Below are 20530 nucleotides of genomic sequence, written 5' to 3' on the forward strand. Positions count from 1 at the left end.
GGGCGCCCCACCCCCCCAATGCCCTCTCACCCAGGGCAGGCGGCTCCGGATGCCAGAGGCCTGGCAGCCAGTCCCCCTCCTGGACACTGTCCTCGGGGATCCTCCGCTCCCCCTCCCCCTTTGGGCCAAACCTAGCACCCCCCCACTGTGCCGCAGCTGCCAGTCTGTCCCCACCGGCCTCACCTCGGAGCAGCTGCGGGATCTGCTGGTCATAGAAGCTGAGCCTGCGCAATGCGTCGGCCAGGGCCGACTTCACCAGCGTCAGCTCCTCTTCCTGGCTCCGCAGCCGCGAATCGAGGTCGGTGAGCCAGTGCGGCTGACGGGAGATGCCGTCGCCGTTATCCAAGAGGTTCTCGCCTGGAAGGAGACAGCAGCCGCCGAGCGAGCGGCGATTAGACCCAAGCACCAAAGGGGAGCTACATCCACAACAGGCTAATACAACACCCTCAGTGTAGATCCCGCCTTTAAAGACAACTTGGGAGCATCGGATGGCAATGAAAAACGAGAGAATTAAATGCTCGTGTGGCCAAAACTGTTGGGACACATCGCACCACTGATATGTCAGCTAGGTGGACTGACTGACTGTTTCCAGGCTCAGTCGAAAATGCCAGTTTTGGAGTTTGCAATCCTAAATCCGTCGTTATCTGTTTTTCGGCGCCAGGCCAAGACTTTTTTATTTAAACGTTATTTTAATTAATTGCTAATTTATTTATTGCCTGGATGTATCCGATTTTTATATTTTTGTATTGTTATTTATTTGTTGGAAGCCGCCCCGAGGCTTATGCGAAGGGGGCGGCATACAAGTTTCCCAAATAAAATAAATAAATAAATCGATCAGGTCCAGGCTACCTAAAGGAACGGATGCAGCTTACAGGCTGCTTGAGTTCTACAATCAGCGCCTGGGCATCTGTTTGCCACCCGGTAAGAAACCAGGTCCCAGAAGGAACCAGGAGCAGGGTCTTTCTGGTGGGGGTCCCCATTGCTCTGTCGAGACATCACTGTGGCTTTTTAAGAAAACGTGTATGATATTCCTATTTCAAAAAAACCCAATTCAATTCTTAATGAAGGTTTACTACTCGTTGCAGCAGATACTGCATGGATGCTGATTGCTCATTTTATGTATTGTTACATTTGTCACACACAATCACTGTGTATCTTGTCTTTCTGTGAATCTTGTGTGTTCTGATGAATGAAATGGAGCAGAGTCAGACTCCGTTCCCCTTGTATATAAATGACATTTTGCCTAAGAACATAAAGCAAGATTTTCCAGCCCTCCGGAAGTTGGATTACAGCTCCCATCCACCATAGGGCATGGGAATGATGTGGATTGTAGTGCAACCCATCTGGAGATCCCTAGATTGGAGAAGTTCAATGTAAATATTGCCTCAGTAGTTGAAACCAAGCTCCAGTTCACCCAGTACTCAGTTTCCAATGCTGGAAAGAATTTTTTCTGTTCAAAAGATACACTGCCACTAGGCTAGGAGATTCTGATTTTGGCTGTCATGGACTAATACTCAATGAGTTCATTTCTGTTAAAGTTAATTTGGCACTGCTTTAAATAAATCATTTGTTTAATCTGTGGATCGTGTTCACTGAACTTCAGATTTTAAAATCCCAAAGGTTGGGATAGGCCTACATTTCTAGGTAATGCATTCTGGGAAAAATAGGAAAAGCAACATCAAAAAAGGGGCCAGAAGAGAATAATTTGCATTAAATTTTGCACATGCCCTTCATGCAGACGACACCTGCAAATATAGGGCAATCCTCTTTCAGCCCTTAAGATAAAAGGACTGTCCTCTGTCAAATAGCACACACGGCCCCCTTAGCACCACGGGCACCAGTAACCCCGCACGAAGGCTGGGAACCCTTTCTAGTCCAAGGGGTGAACTCCGCTTTAGAGAAGCTCTTGGAGTCACAACCTGTTGGCGGGCAGCTTCGGCAAAAGGGGTGAAAAGTCAAAGGCAAACGGGGCGCAACTGTTTTTTAAAGCATATTTTAACTTAAATCTATTCTTGCCACTAAGTTAAGCCTCAGAGAGGGCATTTCAACCTTCTAAAACTGGGCGGTGGGGGGGGGGGGCGGATTGCACAAAAGCCAAGAAAAACCACGAAAAAATTGGGGGCCGAATTGGAGGCCCCAGCGCTGGAGAAACAGGACGGACTCTCTGCAGAACCTGGGAAGAATGGATTGGGGGTCCCATGCCTCTGCCCTATATACATGATCTCCCCCCATCTGGCAAAGAGGGGGAGGCATGTCAGCCTGGCCACCCATCCCTGCATCTTTCCCTCCTGCGTCTTGCACTGCCTCTCACATTCATGAACACAGAAAAGAGCCAGTCCGTATTTCTGCCCTTCGCAAACAAAACCAAGGACACCCACCACGGACCATAATTAACCCAACGGGGGGGAAATGCTGCAGTTTCCCAACCCGGAGGATACCACAGTTCACTGAGAAAGGGAGGGGGAGAAAGCAGAGGTCTCCTGGTTCCTGCCGTGGCCTCCATCTTGCAGGCAGCAAGCCCGGGCCTTGCTTCACGCCGGGCCAGCGTTGTTTGTACTGGCAGCGAAGGACCATGGCAGTTGGAAGGAAACGGCTCGCGTCTCAGACGTTTCTGACACCACCGTCAGCCACAGAATTTTGCCTTGAATAAAAGCATGTGGGCAGAAGAGGCCGAGGACTACGGGGCCCCTATTTGGGGTCTCATTTAGGGCTGTTTACAGGGGAGGCAGAGAACCGGGGACACACATATTCAATGTCACATCTAATGGAAAAGCGCTATGCAACCTTTGAGGAGAATTTTCCTGTCCAGGTGTACCTAGGGGAGACAGATGGGTTATTTTTGGGTTGGATTCACCCGCAAAACAGTCCTGGCAGCATTCTCCTCAGCAGCAGCAGACCTCGGACAAGGATGTCCCCATGAAGGTACCAGAGCATCATTACCCATCCGAGACCAAGCCGTTCCCAAAATCCTTTGCCTACCACACAAATCCTCCGCCACCGAGGCAGCGCTTCCCCACGCCGATCTACTAGGAAGATGTCCGCCAAGCCGAGAAGGTACAAGGAATTCTGAGCAGGAGGTATTAGCGGGACCCTGCTAATAAAAAGAGTCCCAGCACAGCATCCCTGCAAGTGCCAAGCCCACTACTCCGTCTAGCTGACTCTGGGGGCCTCTCTGTCTCCGCTCCCATCCCGTGCTCACTGAGCCTGAGGAATTGTTCCAGGGAACCCAAAAGCTGGCACAGTTGCGTGGAAGTGTCCAGGTGCAGATTTCCCTTTGTGAGTCCACACAGCTAATGTAACAGGTCTGCTTTAGCAGCGGACCTACATGTGAACGAGTGTGCTTAGATTTTTTCAGGGTACCCACAACCAGTTGGAAGTCATGGAAAGAAAACACTGGGAGCTGGCAACGGGGCGGGCCAAACCGTTTTCCTGTCTGAGCCAACTGTCGCTGCAGTGGGGTTGTTTTCTTCTTGGAGGCAGCCACAAACTCCTTTGATGAAACCACCGTTCTCCCCAAGCCCCCAGCCAGCCGGGTCTTTGGCAGTCAAACTGGAGAAGTGGGTGGCAATGTAGGCCTACATCCAACATGCAGATGTGGGGCCATAAAAGAGGCTTGGATCCAAGGAGCTGGTACAAGAAACGGAGACTCTTGTTTGGGAAGGGCTCAGCTCCCCCTTTCCCCTCCTCCTTCCCCGTGCCAAGATGCATAGAAATCAAATGTGCTTCAAGGAGGAACAATACCCCCATACAGGCTCGGCTTTGTCCAGTTTTTCCTCCTCCGCACACTCATCCCAAAAGGCATGGTGAACAAAAAGGCTTTTTTTGTGACCTTTTTAATTCACATCCCTCCCAACCCTGTACAGCCAACTTGGGAGGACAAGGAGGAGAGAGTCATGGCTGGACAGATGCTGGAACAGGACTTTCTGCCACCCAAAAGCAAATCAGGGCAATGAGTTCGAATCCTCACTCAGCTGCTTTTTTCTGAAATGGGTCCCTCAGATGTCTGCAGGATACTGGGGATCTCATGGGCCTTTGCTACGTGCCTAAAATTATTTTCTGCTCCTGAGTGGCTGTTTCTTGGTTCTGCGTTATGAAGTGGAAAGTCCAGCCTGACATCTCAGTTTGAAAGCTGTGGTGGGGGGACGTGGTTTGGCTATAACATTGGGGGAATCAACAGTTGTTTGTGGATTTCATGGAATTTTTCCTCCATTATTTGGCCTTTAAACAAGCTGTTTCACTCTTAGATCCTACAACCCTCCATAATACCTAATTTCAGAGGTAGTATAATATACAAGAAGAGGGTTGGATGTTTGTGTATGTTACCAACTTTGTAACATTGCCACAAGAAATGTTTGTAAAGCACTTAAGAAAAAGTATTCTTTTATCAATCCCTGTTCTATCTGGCTACGAAAGATCCAGCTTTCCAGCATTGTTTTCTCTCTTTTTCCCCTCATCTGCCCAAAAAAACCATGAGGCCTAAACAAAATTTGTTATTATGAAGAACCTGAATGTAAACCTCCAAAGCAGCTGATCATATAGAAACAGAGCGAGTCAGAAGGGGCCTCCCGGGCCATCTAGTCTGACCTCCGGCACCAGCCGAAGCTGCTCACAACATGCCCACCATCTGCATGTCCAAACTATCTTTGAACACCTTCACCGATGGGGCCTCAACGGCCTCCCGTGGAAGCCATTCCACACCCTCGGGATCCTGACTGTCAGAAAGTGCTTCCTGGCATCCAAATTGAACCTTGGTTCCCTGAGCTTTGCTCCATTGGAGCGCGTCCTGCCTTCCTTTGCAATAACCTACTGAACTCTGATGCAATTTTTAACTTCATCTTTGCATCTAGAAATTTAATGAGATGTGTTTTAAAAGATGCAGGAATGGAATCACGTCTGAAAGCAACAATTGTTTTGGCCTCTTTCTGTCACCCCTTCTCTGACAAAGCCCCAAGGGTCCACGCCTCATTTTTTCTGCCCTGCACCCAAAACTCAGAGCCGGTGTGGTGTACAGGTTAAGAGTACAGGACTGGGATTTGGGAGATCTGGGTTCAAGTCATGTCATGGCGCTCACTGCGTAACTTCAGACTCTCTGCCTGACCTACCTCACAGGGTGGTTGTTGTGAGGATAAGACCGAGAGCAGGAGAAGAATTATACAAGCTGCCTTGAATTCCTTGGAAGGAAAAAAGGCTGGCTATAAATATAATAAAGAAGTAATCATCTTCCCCAGACATCGGTGAGTTGTGATGTCTGCGCAGAAACCAAAACCAAACACTAGAACGTCCTTTTTCTCCATGTTCCCACAGGAAATCCCACCCCCACAATCTTACACACCCTATCCTCCCTGCTAAACATGTTGGGTGACATTTTTGTGCAAGGTGCTCATGCGAGGAATTAAACCTCCCAGCCTCTCCCTGCCTGCACCGAGGGAAGCATCTCACTGACGCGCCAAAAGCGAGGCATCTGCCAGGCACTTAACCCCAACACTCCGCACACCAAGTCACATAACTCAGAGAGGAGAGAATTTTATTCCAAGTAAGCATGCCGTCATTTCCAGTAGCTACACTGCAAATGGGGAAAGAAAGGAGGGAAATGTACCTCTCCGTGTCGTCATATTATCACTGGGAAGTGAGCTGCAGAAGGGAGAAGGGAATGTGTGGCAGGTTAGGAGATGTGCAGGAAAGACCAGAAAACCCTGAATAAATTGTTTCTCTAGCCCCACTTCACAGATGATAGCTTTAACCAAGGGGTGACGGATGGAGACGCCCAAATAGGACCCCAAGGGAAAACAAGAGTTGTATTTTCTTGGGATGCTTCCAGAAAAGGGAGAGACCAGAAAGTGGCATTTCCCCTCAAGAGATACTTGCATTAAGGACAAAGAAGTAGAAGGAGCAGGAAAACACAGAAAACACGCAAGAAGAGGTTGCTGTCGACATCCGTGCACATGCGGGGAGATCAGTTTATAGACACCATAAACTTTTCTGTATAAGACAAGATGTTGATCTAGTTACTTTTTCTAGAAGGGCAGTTGCTTTAAGTCTGCTGCAGCGAAATCAACAGAGTCTCGTGAAACCAAAAAGTCCAACCAGTGCATGCTGACGTCAGTTTTATTGATTGATATGTACTGATTATATTTACACCCCGCCTTTTTTCTGTGAAAAACCCACAGTGGTTTGTATAATCTTTCTCCTCCTCATCTTCTCCTAATGCATGGGGCATATACATATGATTCGATGTGTTTAAAAAGGTGGTACTTCCACTCTGTTCTTTCCATGTAATGTTTACACCCTAACCAACCACACAAGCATATATCTACAAACGAGAAACCGGAGGTAGCTCACTGATTCTGCATGAATTTATCCCAAATAAACCCTCCAACCTTGTGAATTTTTTATATTTACCAGAAGTAGGCCAAATGATAAAGGATAAAAAGCTATCTAGAAGCCAAGCCCCTCAGAGTTCACCGTGCTGGTTGCAAGGCCCCATGATTGAACTTACCCTCTCTCCCATCTTTTTCCCCTTCAGTTATCACTAATTAAACTGAAATATATTATTCACTTAATATAAGGAAGGAGGACAACATTCATATGTGTGACGCAGACTCCCAGAAAAGAGCAACAGAAGAAATACATTCATACAGCACCCAAAGACACTTTCCCTTTCCACACAAGTTTTGTTACAAATACCACACCTAAGAATCTTTGAACCCAAGCCAGGACCTACCTAAGATGGAGGTAGTTCTTACCCAGCAGGTGAGAATTCACTGAAACTTGGGCTAGGATCAAAACAGGAGACATCTGCTCATTGCACTAGCAAAGAAGAAGTTTGTTTCTGAGACACCAGAGAGGTTAAATTAGCAGTTACGTACTGCAGGTCAAATACACTGTCATCTACACAACTGCCTTGGAAGGTAGGCTTGTGCTGTTATTTTGATGGAGCATGCAGAGAGATATGGAGCCAAGAGAAAAAGTTTTGCCTGATGCAGCCACTGAGGGTCTCTGACCTGAACCGGGGAGTTCCCAAATCACACGTTTAGCTATTCTGCTAAGCCAGGCAGAACATCGTTTCTTCTAAAACAGGGCAGAAAAGCACCATTTGGTTCATCACAGAACCAAAGCGGCCTGCGAAAGATTCGGGAACACTGCCCTAAGCAGTTAGACACTTTGGACCAGATAATGAACTCTGCACCAGTGATTCGTAGACTTGTAAAATTGACTTTGCTTTTGCAGTAAGATTGATCACCATCCCAAGATCTGGTGAAAAAGGCAGAATTTTAAAAATCTGAGCCCAGAAATTAGTTTTGTGACTTGCACCCCAGCCCCACCTCACCAAATTCCTGGTTCCTCCCAGCTTTTGTTTTAGCGATATACTTTAGGATGGTGCGTTGAATAATTTTGGGTGTGTGACTACCGTCAAATAAATGGGAGTCAGAAATCTTTGCCAATCTTCTGTAAATCCCCTAGAGATTTCTTACTAGCTTCTGTCCGTCTCACCCCCAGTCCCCCAAATATATGCTCTGTTTGTGTATTGTGGAGGAAATTTTGCAGCCGTAAATTGAGCAGTTGTTCAGGAAATCCTATCCATCACATGAGTAATCTTCTGATAAGTTTCTGAGGAAACAGAGGGGAAAAAAAACTGCAGGTCTAACTTAGTTACACATAAAGAACTATCTAGTATATGTTAGTTACCTCATCCATAATGAAGAGTAAAAAAGCAGTAAAAGGAGGAAACAGATGAAAAAAGTAAAAAAGGAGAGAGAAAAGAGGAGAGATTTGTGAAGAAGAAACCCATGCACTGTAAGCCTCAAGCTGAAACAGCTGGATATGAATGTGATCAAGGTAACATAATTTCCCATCTATAAAATGGAAGTGAAAGTTGGGTCATACCTTGCAGGACTGTTGTGCACATGGAAAACTGGTAGAAATGTTGGTCTGCCCTGAGCTTTAAAGACATTAGTGGCTGGGGGATCTTTTATGTTTCAAGCAGTCAATAAAGAGACAACAGGTGGGACCCAAAGCAGATTCAAATTCAGTTGCAGGCTCTGTGACTTCATAGGATTCAGAAACTGCCCTGCACCCACTCCAGCCTCACCCTGTCCCACTGACTTTAACTCTGGATGTTGCAATCTGCAGCTTCCTCAATGCCCCAGGACTGATAGGAAGTATTCAGAGGCATGCCTGAGTGTGTTTACATACAGGACCGATCACAGACAAGAAACCAGACTCTGGGTGTCTTTGCCCAGAGAATGGGACGGAAGAAAACCACAGTGAATTGGCAGTGCTGTAATTTCCTAGGAGCTTTCACATTACGCGTATGAGCTGAGGCAAGGGAGGGGAGGAACCAGTCTTGAAGCCCCTTAAAAAAAAGAAAGGGGAACCAGTCTGTGATTCTAGCAAAGGTGTACATGTCTGACACTTGGGAAAATGGAAATTGTGTGCATGCATGAAATGTGCACAGGTTGCAGTGCCTTTGTGCATGGAAATTCCGCTCACACAGACCGTCAAATGCACCACACACACACTCCCCTGTGATGCTGACGCACAATGTTGACCCAAGCGTGCAAGCTACAAGATTCACACTGTGTGTTCTTCCCCACACCCTTTCCACATAAGCCAGCCCCCACTTCCTCTGTAACTGTACACCACATCCAATATACACCTCTCTCTCTCTCTTCATAGGACAAACTGTCTTAAAGACATCAACAAGATTATTTTCTGCTCTGCAAGGCAGCATTCTCGGAATCTCTGCAAAACTCACCATCTAGCAGTCTTAGGTGCTCCGAAGCACAATAACAAGTATAAAAGCATGGGGCGAAGTGTGCAAAGGGAATGCAAGCGATGCTTTGCATCTTGCAAGTGTCTTGCACCGTCTCGGTGCAACCCCGCGCATACATCTAGGGCAGCCTGTTCCGATGGAGCGCACTCCCTCATAAACGCGAGCTTGGCATGGCATGCATCGGTTCCAGCCGGACTCTGACTTTACTCCGAAGTAAATACGCACACGATCTCAAGCCGGGCTAAACCGATCCCTTTCCTCCCCCACACAACGCTCTTTACTGGCTAAGTCCAGCAGGAGTTGGAAAAAAAGCGCGGGTCCGACTTCGCTTCCCAAGTAAATAAAGGCAGGTCGCTGACACGCGTTGCCGAGCCGAGCCGAGCCTCATGCCGTCGGGGGGGCGCTGCCCCACCTGTCTGCGGGCGGGGGCGCCCGAGCCAACGCGGGGAGCGGGCGCCCCGGGAGAAAGAGGCGCTGCTCCAGCTGAAAGCCCGTTCCCCCCCGCCTCGCCGGCGCCCCCCGCCTCGCCGGCGCCCCCGCGCGCGGGGAGAGGGGGCCGCGTCCGCGCCGGCCGGGGGGCAGGGGGGCAGCCCCGCACCCCCCCCACACACACACACGCAGCAGCAGCGGCAGCGGCGCAGCCGGGCTCACCGTCGGGGCTGAGCTCCGCGTAGCCGTCCATGGGGGCCGAGCAGCGGCGCGCCCCGCGCCCGCGCGCGCCCCGCCGCTCCTTCTGGCTGACAGGGCAGCGGCTGGACGCGCCGGAGGTCCCGAGGGCTGGGAGGAAGAGGAGGCGGCGGCGGCGGCGGCAGCGCCCGCCCCGCGCCGATCGTGCCGCCGGGGCCGGGCTCCCCCACCCCCAGGAAGCGGCGAGGGCGGTATGTCATTTCCCTTGCAGCGCGCAGCGGGAGGATGGCGCGTCGCGGGTGCGCCTTCGCGCGGGGACGCTGCCCGGCCGCGCCTCTGGCCGCGGCGGGCGGGCGGGACGGCCCGGGGCTCCGGCGGAACCGGCCCCCGGGGACGGGCCCCCCGGGGGGGGACCGAGCCCCCGGGGGGGGGGCGGGCCGCGACTGCCTGCGCCCCGCGAGGCGCTCGGAGGGCGCCGGCTGGGCAGGGCAGGGCTGGCCAGCGAGAGCGGCCGCGCCGGCTGCCCCGGTCGGTCCAAGTGCCGGGAGCCCCTCGCGATGGCTCGGGCGGCGCCACCGTGAGATAGATAAATAGAAATATGGGACAGCATCACTCAACCGACACAGTCCAGCGTGAAAACATGAAGCCGCACGTAAAATAATGGGGAAATTAAACGGGGTTGGCCGGGTGCCGACAAGGGAAAAAGCGTTGGTGTCAGACACACCTTGCCGGAAAGCAAGTTCCGAAGTTGAGGTGCCACCGCAGGGAAGGCCCTTCTCTGGGTTGCCACTCTTCTGATCTTTAAGGAGGGCTCCCAAAGAAGGACCTCTGAGCCAGGTTTATATGGAAGGAGGCACTGCTTCAAATAGCCAGGTCCTTTGGTCCTTTAGGGGCCAAAGTCCAGGGCTCTATGAGCCCCTCCCAGAATTTTATTTATATAGAGCTTTTCTATCCAGTCCTATTACAGGAAGTATCAGGACAGTCCTACAGTGAAAGCACAGCATCACATCCTCTATAAAATCTCAATTTAAACAACTATTCAACCTTTAAATATTGGGAAAATAAAAAAAGGGCTGGCCTGGTGCAGAAAATAATAAAGTGTCTTTTAAAGAATAAATAAAGCTGGACGACAATGACACAATGACAGCCGAGAGCTCCCCAGGGGCTGAGGACAGCAGAAACAAAGTCCATTTTATCCCTGTTGCGGCAATGATGCTACTACTGAAGTGAGTTAAAAATTCGAAACTGAGCAGAACGCACCCACATTATTTTCCGTATCTGTTTTTCCTTCTCTGTATACTCTATCCATTCTCTAAGTCCCAGGGGCCTCCCTTTGATGAAGACTGGCAAGCCAGCCACAAAGGAGGCCTGCTCCGTGGTAGCCCCGCAATTCTGGGACAATTTCCACAATGTGCCAACATCATTACCTGCCAGGTACCAGGCTAAGACCTTTCTCTCAAGCATCTGGCAGCATATGATGAGGTGTAACACAGAACCTGGATTTTTATTATTAATTTTGTTTTATTTGTATGTCTTTGTGTTCTGTGCATGTTTGTCTGTTAAAACCATCAAAAATGCAATATTAAGTGTTATGTCAGTTTAGAACCATAATAAAGGAAATCCATGAAAATGGATTTGTTTCTTTAACTTTTTGGAAAAGTTCTAAAGGGAGCTATGGCGGAGGGAAGGGGTGTGCCTGTGTGGGTGCCATCGAAAGCAGGCCCTTACGTTAAGAACCTAACATAGTCAAACGGCTAGTTTTCAACTGTGGGCAACCAGATGCATAGCTAAGAACACAAAAAGGGCATGAGGAGAACAGCCTTGCCTTGCTGTTTGCCTTCCTGCCTCTGGTAACTGGTAGACTGCTGCTGAACAAGGAGGTTCCATTTGGCTGGAATGGTTCATAGTTGCAGATTGGTCTGACTTTTTAATTTGGTTTGCAGAACCTCATGCCCTCTGGGGAATCACTTTCATGGCCTCTCAGCTTTTCTGCACCTGTGTCTGTCAGCACCATGGGGAGTCCTGATTTCTCTGCTCACCTCCTCCCGAAAAAACCCTAAACATTCTGACACTGAACTTGCATGTACCCAGAGAGCCTAGAAAGCAGTCAGTTCCTCAACCCCGTAACACAGGATTGACCCTTTTACGCAGCCTTTCCCAACAAGGTACCTTCCAGAGATAGAGGACTACAATTTCCAGCATCCCTCACTGAGCTGATCTCATAAAACAGACAAAAAAACCTGATTCACCACGGCTGCACATTATTCTTTGGTTTCCAGATCCTTTGCCAAACCACAAAACACCAGAAAGAAACTTTAGAAGTCCTGCTCCCCTGCTTTGCTACAGCCGGGAACCTTCTCTTTTGGGAAGAGAACAAAGAGGCTGAGAATCTTTTCATTCCCAAGTGGGCATTCAAGGAGGAAGTCTGAAGGGAAACATTGCACAGATAAGCGACGGTCTGTTGGCTCTGGGCCTGGCCAGCAGCTGCAATTCTGCAAACAGGGAAAACAGAAGCTGCTGAAGGATCTTCTCCCAACGGAGGGATGGAGAAACTCAGGCCTGGGGGGCAATTGGCTCATCCGGGGGGGGGGGGGCCCCAAAAAGCCCCTTTCCCCCAACCGGGGGTTGTTGGGTTTTTTGGGGTTTTGGGCCCCCCCCCCCCCCCACTGCTGCAATGGACCCTCCTGCACGAGTTTCTCTGAAATTATACCTGAAAGAGCCTTCAACAAAAGACAACACTGGTCCGTCAGACCTCCAAGATGGCACCATCTTAATAAGAAATGGACTATGCTCCCAGAATCTGGTCCCTGAAAGGTCGGGCTGCAGCTCTTACGTGTCAAAACGCGTTTGTGTGGTAACTCAGCTGTGACGGTCCTTCTCTCCAGCTGCCCTTCCAGGGCGTGGAGGCCGGATGTGATCCCATCAGGATGACAGGTCCAAAGAGCTGCAGGGCACTGAAGGCAAGCAGCAGGAACATCAGGTTGCAGACGGAAGCTTAAGCATTCCCAGCCCACCCCAAATTTATATTCCACTGAAAGGCAAAAAGCTGGAGCAAGCACGGCCGTGCAGGACTGAAGTCTCCCAAATTCCGGCCCTCGCAGTGGCAAAGATATGCTTGAAGGTACGGGGCCGAAAGAGTGAAAGGCAGGAAGGGGGCTATCGCTCCACGAAAGCACAGCTTATGTACCTTCCCAACCCTGTATGCTCCTCCCCAAGCCGTCCCCCACCCTCCCAAGCACAGGAGACAATGATACCTATCACAGAATTCACCTCTGCCAGGTGCAGGATTTGGCTTCCCTAAATGCAGGGTTTTAATGTTTTGGTTTAAACTACAAAGTAGAAACAGCCTCATGCTGTAAGTGGGAGAATACACAGGGCAGGGGAGCAGAAAAGTAGCCCCACTGATATTGCCCAGGGGAGTCATTACTATTTTCCCTGGGCCTTTGTGACTTATTCTCCCCGGAGAAAGAGTAAAATTCCTCTCCCAAGGCTTTGTTACTGGCAGTTAATAGATTGAGTGGTTATGAGTGTAGGACTGGGACTCAGGAGATCTGGGCTCGAGTCCCCGCTCAGCCATGGAGCCAACAGGGTGACTTTGGACCAGTCCCAGACTCTCAGCCCAGCCTTCCTCACAGGGTTGTTGCTGCGGGGAGAAGATTGAGAGCAGGAGGAGGAGAAAGATGCGAGCCACTTTGAGTCCATCAGAAAAAAGCTGGATGCAATGAATAAAGATGCCGGTTCTTCGACCATGCTGCCACCGGGATGCAGCCCCCTGCACTGAACACTGAAGAAGCCCGTTCCTCCTGCCACGGGGCAGCAGCCCAAGAAGGGGCGGTCAGCAATCCCCCTTGGCGGAGACAGACTGAGGCACGGAAGGCCCTTCCAGAAGCAGTGGGCATCGATGCGCTTTATTGACCACTGAGCATGCATGCTGCTGAGCGAGCCTCCAGCACATGCAGCTGGGGCACATGGGACACAAAGAACTTGGCGGCTCATGGGGACAGGAACCGGCCCCTCCCCAAGTCCGGGCCCGCAGCTTGGGAAGGGCTGAGAGGAGACGGTGCAAGGACTGGGGTTGGCAAAGGGACGGGGGGCCATCGCCACCTCCAACGCAGCCCCCCGAAATCCGCCTAGCCTGCAAATACATACAGGCACCTTTGCTTCTCCCTTAGATGACCACTCGGGTCTGGAATCTGAGACTTTTGGAAGCCCTCTCCCACCCATTTTAGTTTCTGTTTGTGGAAGGCTATGGAGAGGGGGGTGACCTGGCTAAAACTGAGGGGGTAAGGCGTGAGGTTTGTGGGTTTTCTTGAGAGCCTCGGTCTCCCCGGCCCGGTAAACTGTATTGCAGGAATCAGATCCAGCAAAGCACGGAGGGTGCAGGGAACGGGGAGGGCAGGGCAGGGCAGGGCAGGGCCAAAGCCGGCTGGGCGGCTCTCCCCTAGAAGCAGCATTCAAGGAAGGGGGAATTTAAAGAGGGGAACAGCAGCACTGAAACGGAGGCACCTTCCCGGCGCGCGTGTAGCAGCACTTAGGAAAAGACTCTTCTCGTTGGAGGCAGGGCGTGTCCCCTCCACCCCACCTGGGAAGGGGCACAGACGTCGAGCTCTTCCTTAATAAATAAAAAAGGTCCCAGGGTGCCAGGTCCGTGGATGAGGGCCAAGGGACAGGGCCGGCAGCTGCGCCTCTTCCTCTCCGGCTGCTCACCCCAGCTCTTCCCCAGGTCCCAGGGAAATCCTGCCAACTTCACCAGCGTGGGGTCCCCCAGTCACACCTCGATGCTGGGGTCGGAGCCCAGGCCTTGCTTCTGCAGCAGCTCTTCTTGCTTCATCTTGGGCTTCTCTGTCCGGGTGTGCCACACGAGCACCTGCAAGAAGCCGGCGGCAAGAGGGTGAGGGCCTCGGGGTTTACTCCTCCTCTTTCCCCATCAGTATCAGATATCTAGGAATGGCCCATAAAAACAGGGTTGGGCAGGTTTAGGCCGTCTGGCGGCCTGTTTCCAGCCATTGCCACCCTGTCAGATTTCGCTGTGGCAAAGAGCCCGACTGTTTGGGGCTGAGAACTGGAATCACAAAAGGGCAAATGGATGGTTCGTTCCTGGTGCCAGGTGCCTGTAAAGGGCAAATTCAAGGCAAGTGGTCTGAAGGCTGCCTCTACCTATTACAGGATAAAAAGAGGAGGCCCTCACTGGTAGAACTAAGGAAAATGGCCCAAGAGCTAGAGAGGAGAAACTGCGCAGGTAACGTCTGCTGTGCTGTGGGCAGGTTATTTCCACCACATAAAGAAAGCAGCCTTCCCAGCCCAGCACCGTCCTTATCTGTCAGGCGGACACTTCAAACGGCTGGGCTGCATGGGGATGCTGGAGGCACAGTCCGGCCTAACTGAAGGGCACCAGGTTGGAGAAGGCTGAGAATAACAAAGGCCCCTCCCAACACAATGCTTCCCTTGAAGTTGCCACTCAGGCTGCAAGGCTGGGAGAAGAAAAGCTGGGGCAAAAGACAAGCGGGAGAGGGAAAGAAAGTGCAGGTGGCCACTGAGACCCTCAGATGGGGGTGCCTGCCATGATCTCGAATTGGGAGGGGGGATCCCCTGAGTTTGCCGCTGTCCAAACTGGGTCCCCCACCTGCAGGCATTGCTCCTTGATGGCAGCCACCCTACGGGGGCCCCTGGTCCAGACCCCAGCTGCCCTGGGACCGCTGTGACTCAAGGAAGCGAAAATCGGCTGGCCGGGGCTGCGAGAAACTGAAGTCTGAAACAAGGCCTGACCCCGAGAGGAAGAGAAGCAGAGCCGGCCGCATCCCCCGGCTGCTGCCAGTGCCTCCCCCTGCCCTCACCTTGGTGCAGTTGTCCGCTTTGGGCTCCAGCTCCTCAATCGACACCAGCGACTGCAGCAGGCTGCTCTCCAGGTAGCCGCGCTCGGCCTGCAAGTCGAAGCGAGCCTCCCGGTTGGCCAGGAGCAGCGGGAGGGACACGGCGAAGCCGGCCATGTCCATGGGGAAGGGCCGGCTGGGCTTCCAGGCGGTGTAGAAGCCCACGACTCTGCCGTTCTCCACCAGGGGGCGCTCGAAGCGGAGGCCGCCCACCAGGCCAACGGGCCACACCGAGACGCGTTTGGTGGAGCGGATCTGGGGGAAGACAGGTGGGGATCGGGGGAGAGAGAGAGAATTTGGGAAGGGCCTCTCGGCATCAGCAGCTGGAGGAGGAAGCTAGGCCCACAGCAGGCCGTGCAGGCTAGGATGCACCTGGGCCCCGATCTCTGCTTCACAGCCTACTCAGTCCCTGCTCTTAGTCTAACCCAGGCCTACAGGCACCCCAGTAGCCCTCCTATGCCCAAGCTATGTGAGGCAGGAGGGCAGACAATCTGAAGAGCCGCGGTCTATTTCTGAGAAGCTTCCAGAGGCCACGTTCCAGTAGCAAAAGGGCCGGATCAAAAATGCCGGCATGATCTTGTTCTAAAGCTTTCAGGAAGCCTCAGCAGAGGTGCTTCAAACTTTTAAAATGGGCTGACCCTCATCCCATGTTCTTTAGGGGTTGAGAAAATATTCCTTCTAAATAAGAACCAGGTTGACTTATTCCAGTTTGTTCCTTTACACCAGCCTTCCCCTTCTTGGTGCCCTCCAGATGACTTGGGCTGCAACTTCCATTATCCCCAGCTGGCACAGCCAACGTCCACAGGGATGGCAGGAGCTGCAGCCCAACACAATGGGGGGGGGGCACCAGAGCCCCTCAACGGCAGGATCCGGAAAATTCAAGAATGCTGAGACGCCCACCCAGAGCTGCTTCCTCCCACGGCCTTTCTGGCTCCTTCCCGGCCACTCTGCCGCACCCCTCCACCCTGCAGCACTCACTTCGTCGAAGAGCCGGAGGCTGTAGGTGTTGTCGTCGTCTGCAAAATACACGGTTCCCTTGTCCCCGAGCTGGCGGTTCTCCCGCAGCCACTGCAGCGCCAGGTTCCGCTGCTCTACCCCACGAGGCTTCAGCCAATTGGGGTCGCTCTCCTTCCGCTTGTGCTCCTTGGGAGTCTCCGCGTGGAGGTGCGTGAAGCGCAGGCGGCTCTGGGCCAGCAGTTCGGAGACCAGCTGGGTCTTCACCGGCGAATCCTCAACTACAATCCAGTGCAAGTTCTTCACATGCAGGAGGGTCTGGGAAAGGCGCACCAGCTCGGCCTTCTGGACAAGCCTACGGAGGAGGAAGGGACAGTCAATGGAACAGCCTCAGACAGAGCTGCACCCCTGGCCGTTGAGGATGGAGTGGCCTACTCCAGCCTTCGCCGAGCCTTCTACAATCCCAGCATCCCCCAGGAGGGTTGGAGGACCTGCTAGGAAGATGCCAAATTGGTGGTGGCTGGTCTGCTTGGACTGACAGCAGCTCTTCTGAGTCTTGGGCTGGCTGGGCTGCTTCCTAGATTCCTATGTAAATCAGTGCCACATTCAGAACCATGTGGACTAGAACCTTACTTTATTCTTAGCAGAAGGGCCGTAACTGAATGGTGGAGAACCTGCTAGGCATGTGGAAGGTCCTGGGTTCAACCTACAGAATCTTCAGGCAGGGCAGCAAAAGACTCGTGCCAGAAATCTGGCCAGCTGCTGCTGTACATTGTCAATAAGAGCAGGCTAGCCAGGCCAAGGATCTGACTCGATATGAGCACAAATAGAAAAGCTTGCGGCAGATGAAGGTGCAAACTGATGCACAGTTTCCTTTATCCTGAGTGGTACCACTAGTCCTTTTAGGCTGCAACCGCACCCTTTTACTAGTAGCACCTCTCCCTAGTCTGAGAAACCAGAAATGGGACAGGCTGCACATGAATCCTTCTGCGTGCAAAGTATATACTCAGCAAAACTGTGACCCCCACCCTCCCCACCCAGAATAGGTCAAGCTGATCGACCATCCCTGTGTGTGCCAGGGCCAGGAGGCAACATGCAGCCCTCCAGCTGCACAGGCCTGCACTCCCCCCAGGCCTAAGCAGCAGCATAGCCGGTAATACGGGATCAAGGCAGCGGCAGGCCAAAATATCTGGAAGGCTGCAAGGTGCCCACCCCAGTCTGAGGGAGTGGGAGTGGAGCTCCAGGGTTCTGGAGACTTACCTAGCATAGGTGGGTGTGATGGCATAGATGACCGACAGCTCTTGTTCTGCGGGCTCCAGCGCCTTCTCTCGCCCCTGCAGCCGCTTCAGCTCACTGTGCAGCTGGGAGAGCTTCTTCTCCTTGGCATGCAGGAGGTCACTGGCTGACTTCAGGTGCAGGGTGCAGTCGCAGGGCTGTCCTAAAGCCAAAGGAAGAAACATCAACAAACAGCTGCGGTGGAAATAGTCGCTGATACCTCACCCACCCTGGGTGTTTTGGGACTATAGCTCCCATCCTCCTTGCCCAATGGTCCTGCTGGCTGGGGCTGAAAGGAACTGAAGTCAAACGCATCTAGAGTGATTCTGGTTGGGGAAAGGTGAGTTACATTATGCACCATTCTGCCGGCAAAATATTTAGGAATTAATAGCTTTCATATAATGTTCATACGGCAAAAAAGCTCTCTGAACAGTGTCCAACAGGGACAAAAACCATATAAAAATACAACATAATATAAGTACATTGATGCTGATAAGCCATCAACAACGCCACTCAAAATTCAAAACATCATAAACAACATTTAATAAATAATTAATTTTATATTGTATTTTTGTATTTTTAATCTAATGTTTATATTTTTTAATTTAATATTATAATTATTTTTTAATTTATTGTTGTAAGCCGCCCCGAGGCTTCGGCGAATGGGGCGGCATAAAAATGTTTTAATAAATAAATAAATAAAATAATTAAGAGTAATAAACATCACCAAAATAACAGTTTATTCACAGTGATACCAATGACCAATTATATAATTGGTCAGATATCAATTGTATATAACACCAACAATATCTTATATAATATTAAAATATAAGGGAAGGGTAAAAGTTCTCTGGCCCTCGGAGCTTATACCTGAAACTGAGACTGAAGAAAGGCAAGAGAGTGGAACTTCTCTCCTTTTTTTCCCTTAACTACCTTAGGGTGAGTTAAGCAAATGCAGATTTTTTGCAATTTAAATCTATGCATGTTCACACAGCAGTAAATCCCATTATGTCCCAGTGGGGCTTATTTCCTAATAAATATGTCTAGGCCTGGTTGCTTTGACTTGCAGTTAACTTTAACAAGGTAAGAGGCTCTTGTTTAGGCAGAATTTAGACAAATGCATGGAGAATAAATTAGCCACAAAAGCTACCTGGAACCTCTGGATTCAGGCAGTGTCTGGGATAAACTACAGGACTGATCCAGCAACATGGTTTTCATATTCTTAGTACTGTGAGAACCATCTTCCTCTTTTGCCACTCACCCAGCTGCAGAAGCGCATACATTAGACCGATCACTGAAACCAGGAAATAGATGACAAAAACGTTCTTCAATTTCACCTTCATTGCAAAACCTGAAGGAGAAAACATAGCTTAGTCACAGGAATGTTTTTCAGTAAGACTTGCAGAATCCTGGGAATGGCCAGCAATGTGAGATGGAAAGTTTTCCACTACTACCCTTTTCCATACTGTCTTTCATGGGTTGGAACTCTGGTATTCCAAAACACCATTTAGAAAATCCAAAATATCTAGCGATCCACCTTTTGCCCACCCAGGCCCTAGGATTCATCTAGTCCAGCATTTCCCCAATCTGGTACTGCCCCCTATAATTGCTACAGGTCCTAGACAAAATGCACCCATGGTCAGGAGTGAGCGGGGTTGTGCTCCAGCAACATCTGGAGCACATCAGTTTGGAGAAGCCCGTCTTAGCCTAAAAAAGAGTTCTAGAGAACTCAGAAGCTACTTTGCTATTTGGCTTCTCTAGGTAGACTATTTATGCCCTGCCTTTTTTTTTCTGCAAGGAAGCCAAGGTGCCTTACCTCATCTTCTCCATCTCATCCTCACACCAACAACCTTGCAAGGCAGGTCAGTCTGAGAGTCCGCGACTAACCCAAAACCCCTCAGGGAGCTTCCTGGCAGAGTGGGGCCTCGAACACGCGGACCTCCCAAGGCCCAGCCCAGGGCTCTAATCACTACCCCACACGGGCTTTTCCTAGGCTCGGCTTAAGAAAGACAGCATTACCCGAATGCGGATTTTGGGGTTATTTATCTACTGCCTTCACGGCCAACCCTGCTCACCCTGACTCGTATTTTAAGAAACCGGGTCCCCCTGTCCTCTAGCATCCCCCTCCCACCCAATGCTTTTTCCATGCAAGACAACCTTCGGCGCTGCAGCTGCTGCAGGAGCAGCACGGGGGGTTTCAGCAGCCCTTGGCGGGGGCGGAAAATGAAATAATTTCTTTCTTGCCCCGTAAATGCGGCGGCGGCGGCGGCTCCCCTCATGCCCCGGCCCCGGTTACACGGATTCCCCCCCACCCGCCACCGGACGCTGCTCCTGGGAAGCACGGCGCGGAGACGGTGTGACACCGTTGCCATGGCGACGGAGCCATGGCCGAGGCTCACCGCGCGTCCGTGAACGCCGGAGGAGGGAGAGCGGGGCTCAGTCCTCGGCTCCTCAACGGGCCCCCGCCGTATCCGGGCCCCCCGGCGCTCCTTCTGCTCTCGCCACAGCCATCTCACCACTTCCGGTGCGGGGTCCGTCCTTATTTGGTGTCCCCCGGCAGCTACTTCCATTCGGCCTTTCGTTCCTGCAGGATGCCTTTTTTCAACGATTATTGCAATTGGTAAATACGTCTTTATTTGCATTAGTGCAGGCTATTACCTTTCTATCCCGCCTATTTTTCTTTAAAAGGAACCTACGGCGGCTTACAAGGTTCTCTTTCCCTCCGTTTCTATATATGTTTGGATATAATGCTGTAAACCACCCAGAGAGCTTTGACTGTGGACGGTATAGAAATGCAATAATGAAAATAGTAATATCCACATCGGATATAGATCTCAATATTCTCTGGTTACATTTCAGTGAGATGCACCCTGTATTCCTAATTTGACCACTTCAGAAATATAAGATGGCTTTGTAAGAAATAAATGCTTTCTAGATATCTGGATATAGCATTCTTACATTATTCAATCTATTCCTATCTCTAATGGAGGTGTTTAATGAATCATATATTTAGGATATTCCAACTGTCATG

The 20530-nt window shown here is 51.0% G+C and overlaps 2 protein-coding genes across 4 annotated transcripts in view; both read right to left on the reverse strand.

Moving 5' to 3' along the window:
• The window catches only part of EML3 (EMAP like 3), a 29772-nt gene extending 20262 nt beyond the window's left edge, over positions 1-9510 (reverse strand). Inside the window, exons 1-2 of the mRNA XM_044448640.1 lie at positions 9425-9510; positions 184-357 (exon numbers count right to left, since the gene is read on the reverse strand). Coding sequence (XP_044304575.1) covers positions 184-357; positions 9425-9455 — 205 coding nt within the window. The 5' untranslated portion in view covers positions 9456-9510. The remainder of the gene's footprint in view (positions 1-183; positions 358-9424) is intronic.
• Positions 306-20016, reverse strand: B3GAT3 (beta-1,3-glucuronyltransferase 3). 3 transcript variants are annotated; one of them, XM_044448641.1, is made up of 7 exons: positions 19899-20016; positions 18761-18850; positions 17485-17662; positions 16249-16579; positions 15235-15525; positions 14173-14267; positions 306-357 (listed from the first exon to the last, which is right to left on the reverse strand). In XM_044448641.1, the coding sequence occupies exons 2-7, from the start codon at positions 18840-18842 to the stop codon at positions 339-341; spliced, it is 996 nt and encodes a 331-aa protein (XP_044304576.1). In that variant the 5' UTR covers positions 18843-18850; positions 19899-20016; the 3' UTR covers positions 306-338. The 3 variants fall into 3 exon arrangements, with proteins under 3 accessions (XP_044304576.1, XP_044304577.1, XP_044304578.1); XM_044448642.1 differs by lacking the exon at positions 19899-20016 and adding an exon at positions 19657-19737; XM_044448643.1 differs by lacking the exon at positions 306-357 and having other exon boundaries at positions 12688-14267.
• Positions 20017-20530: the final 514 nt, after the last annotated feature.

This window comes from Varanus komodoensis, unplaced genomic scaffold, assembly GCF_004798865.1.
Source record: "Varanus komodoensis strain SLA01 unplaced genomic scaffold, ASM479886v1 scaffold55, whole genome shotgun sequence".
Taxonomy (NCBI): domain Eukaryota; kingdom Metazoa; phylum Chordata; class Lepidosauria; order Squamata; family Varanidae; genus Varanus; species Varanus komodoensis.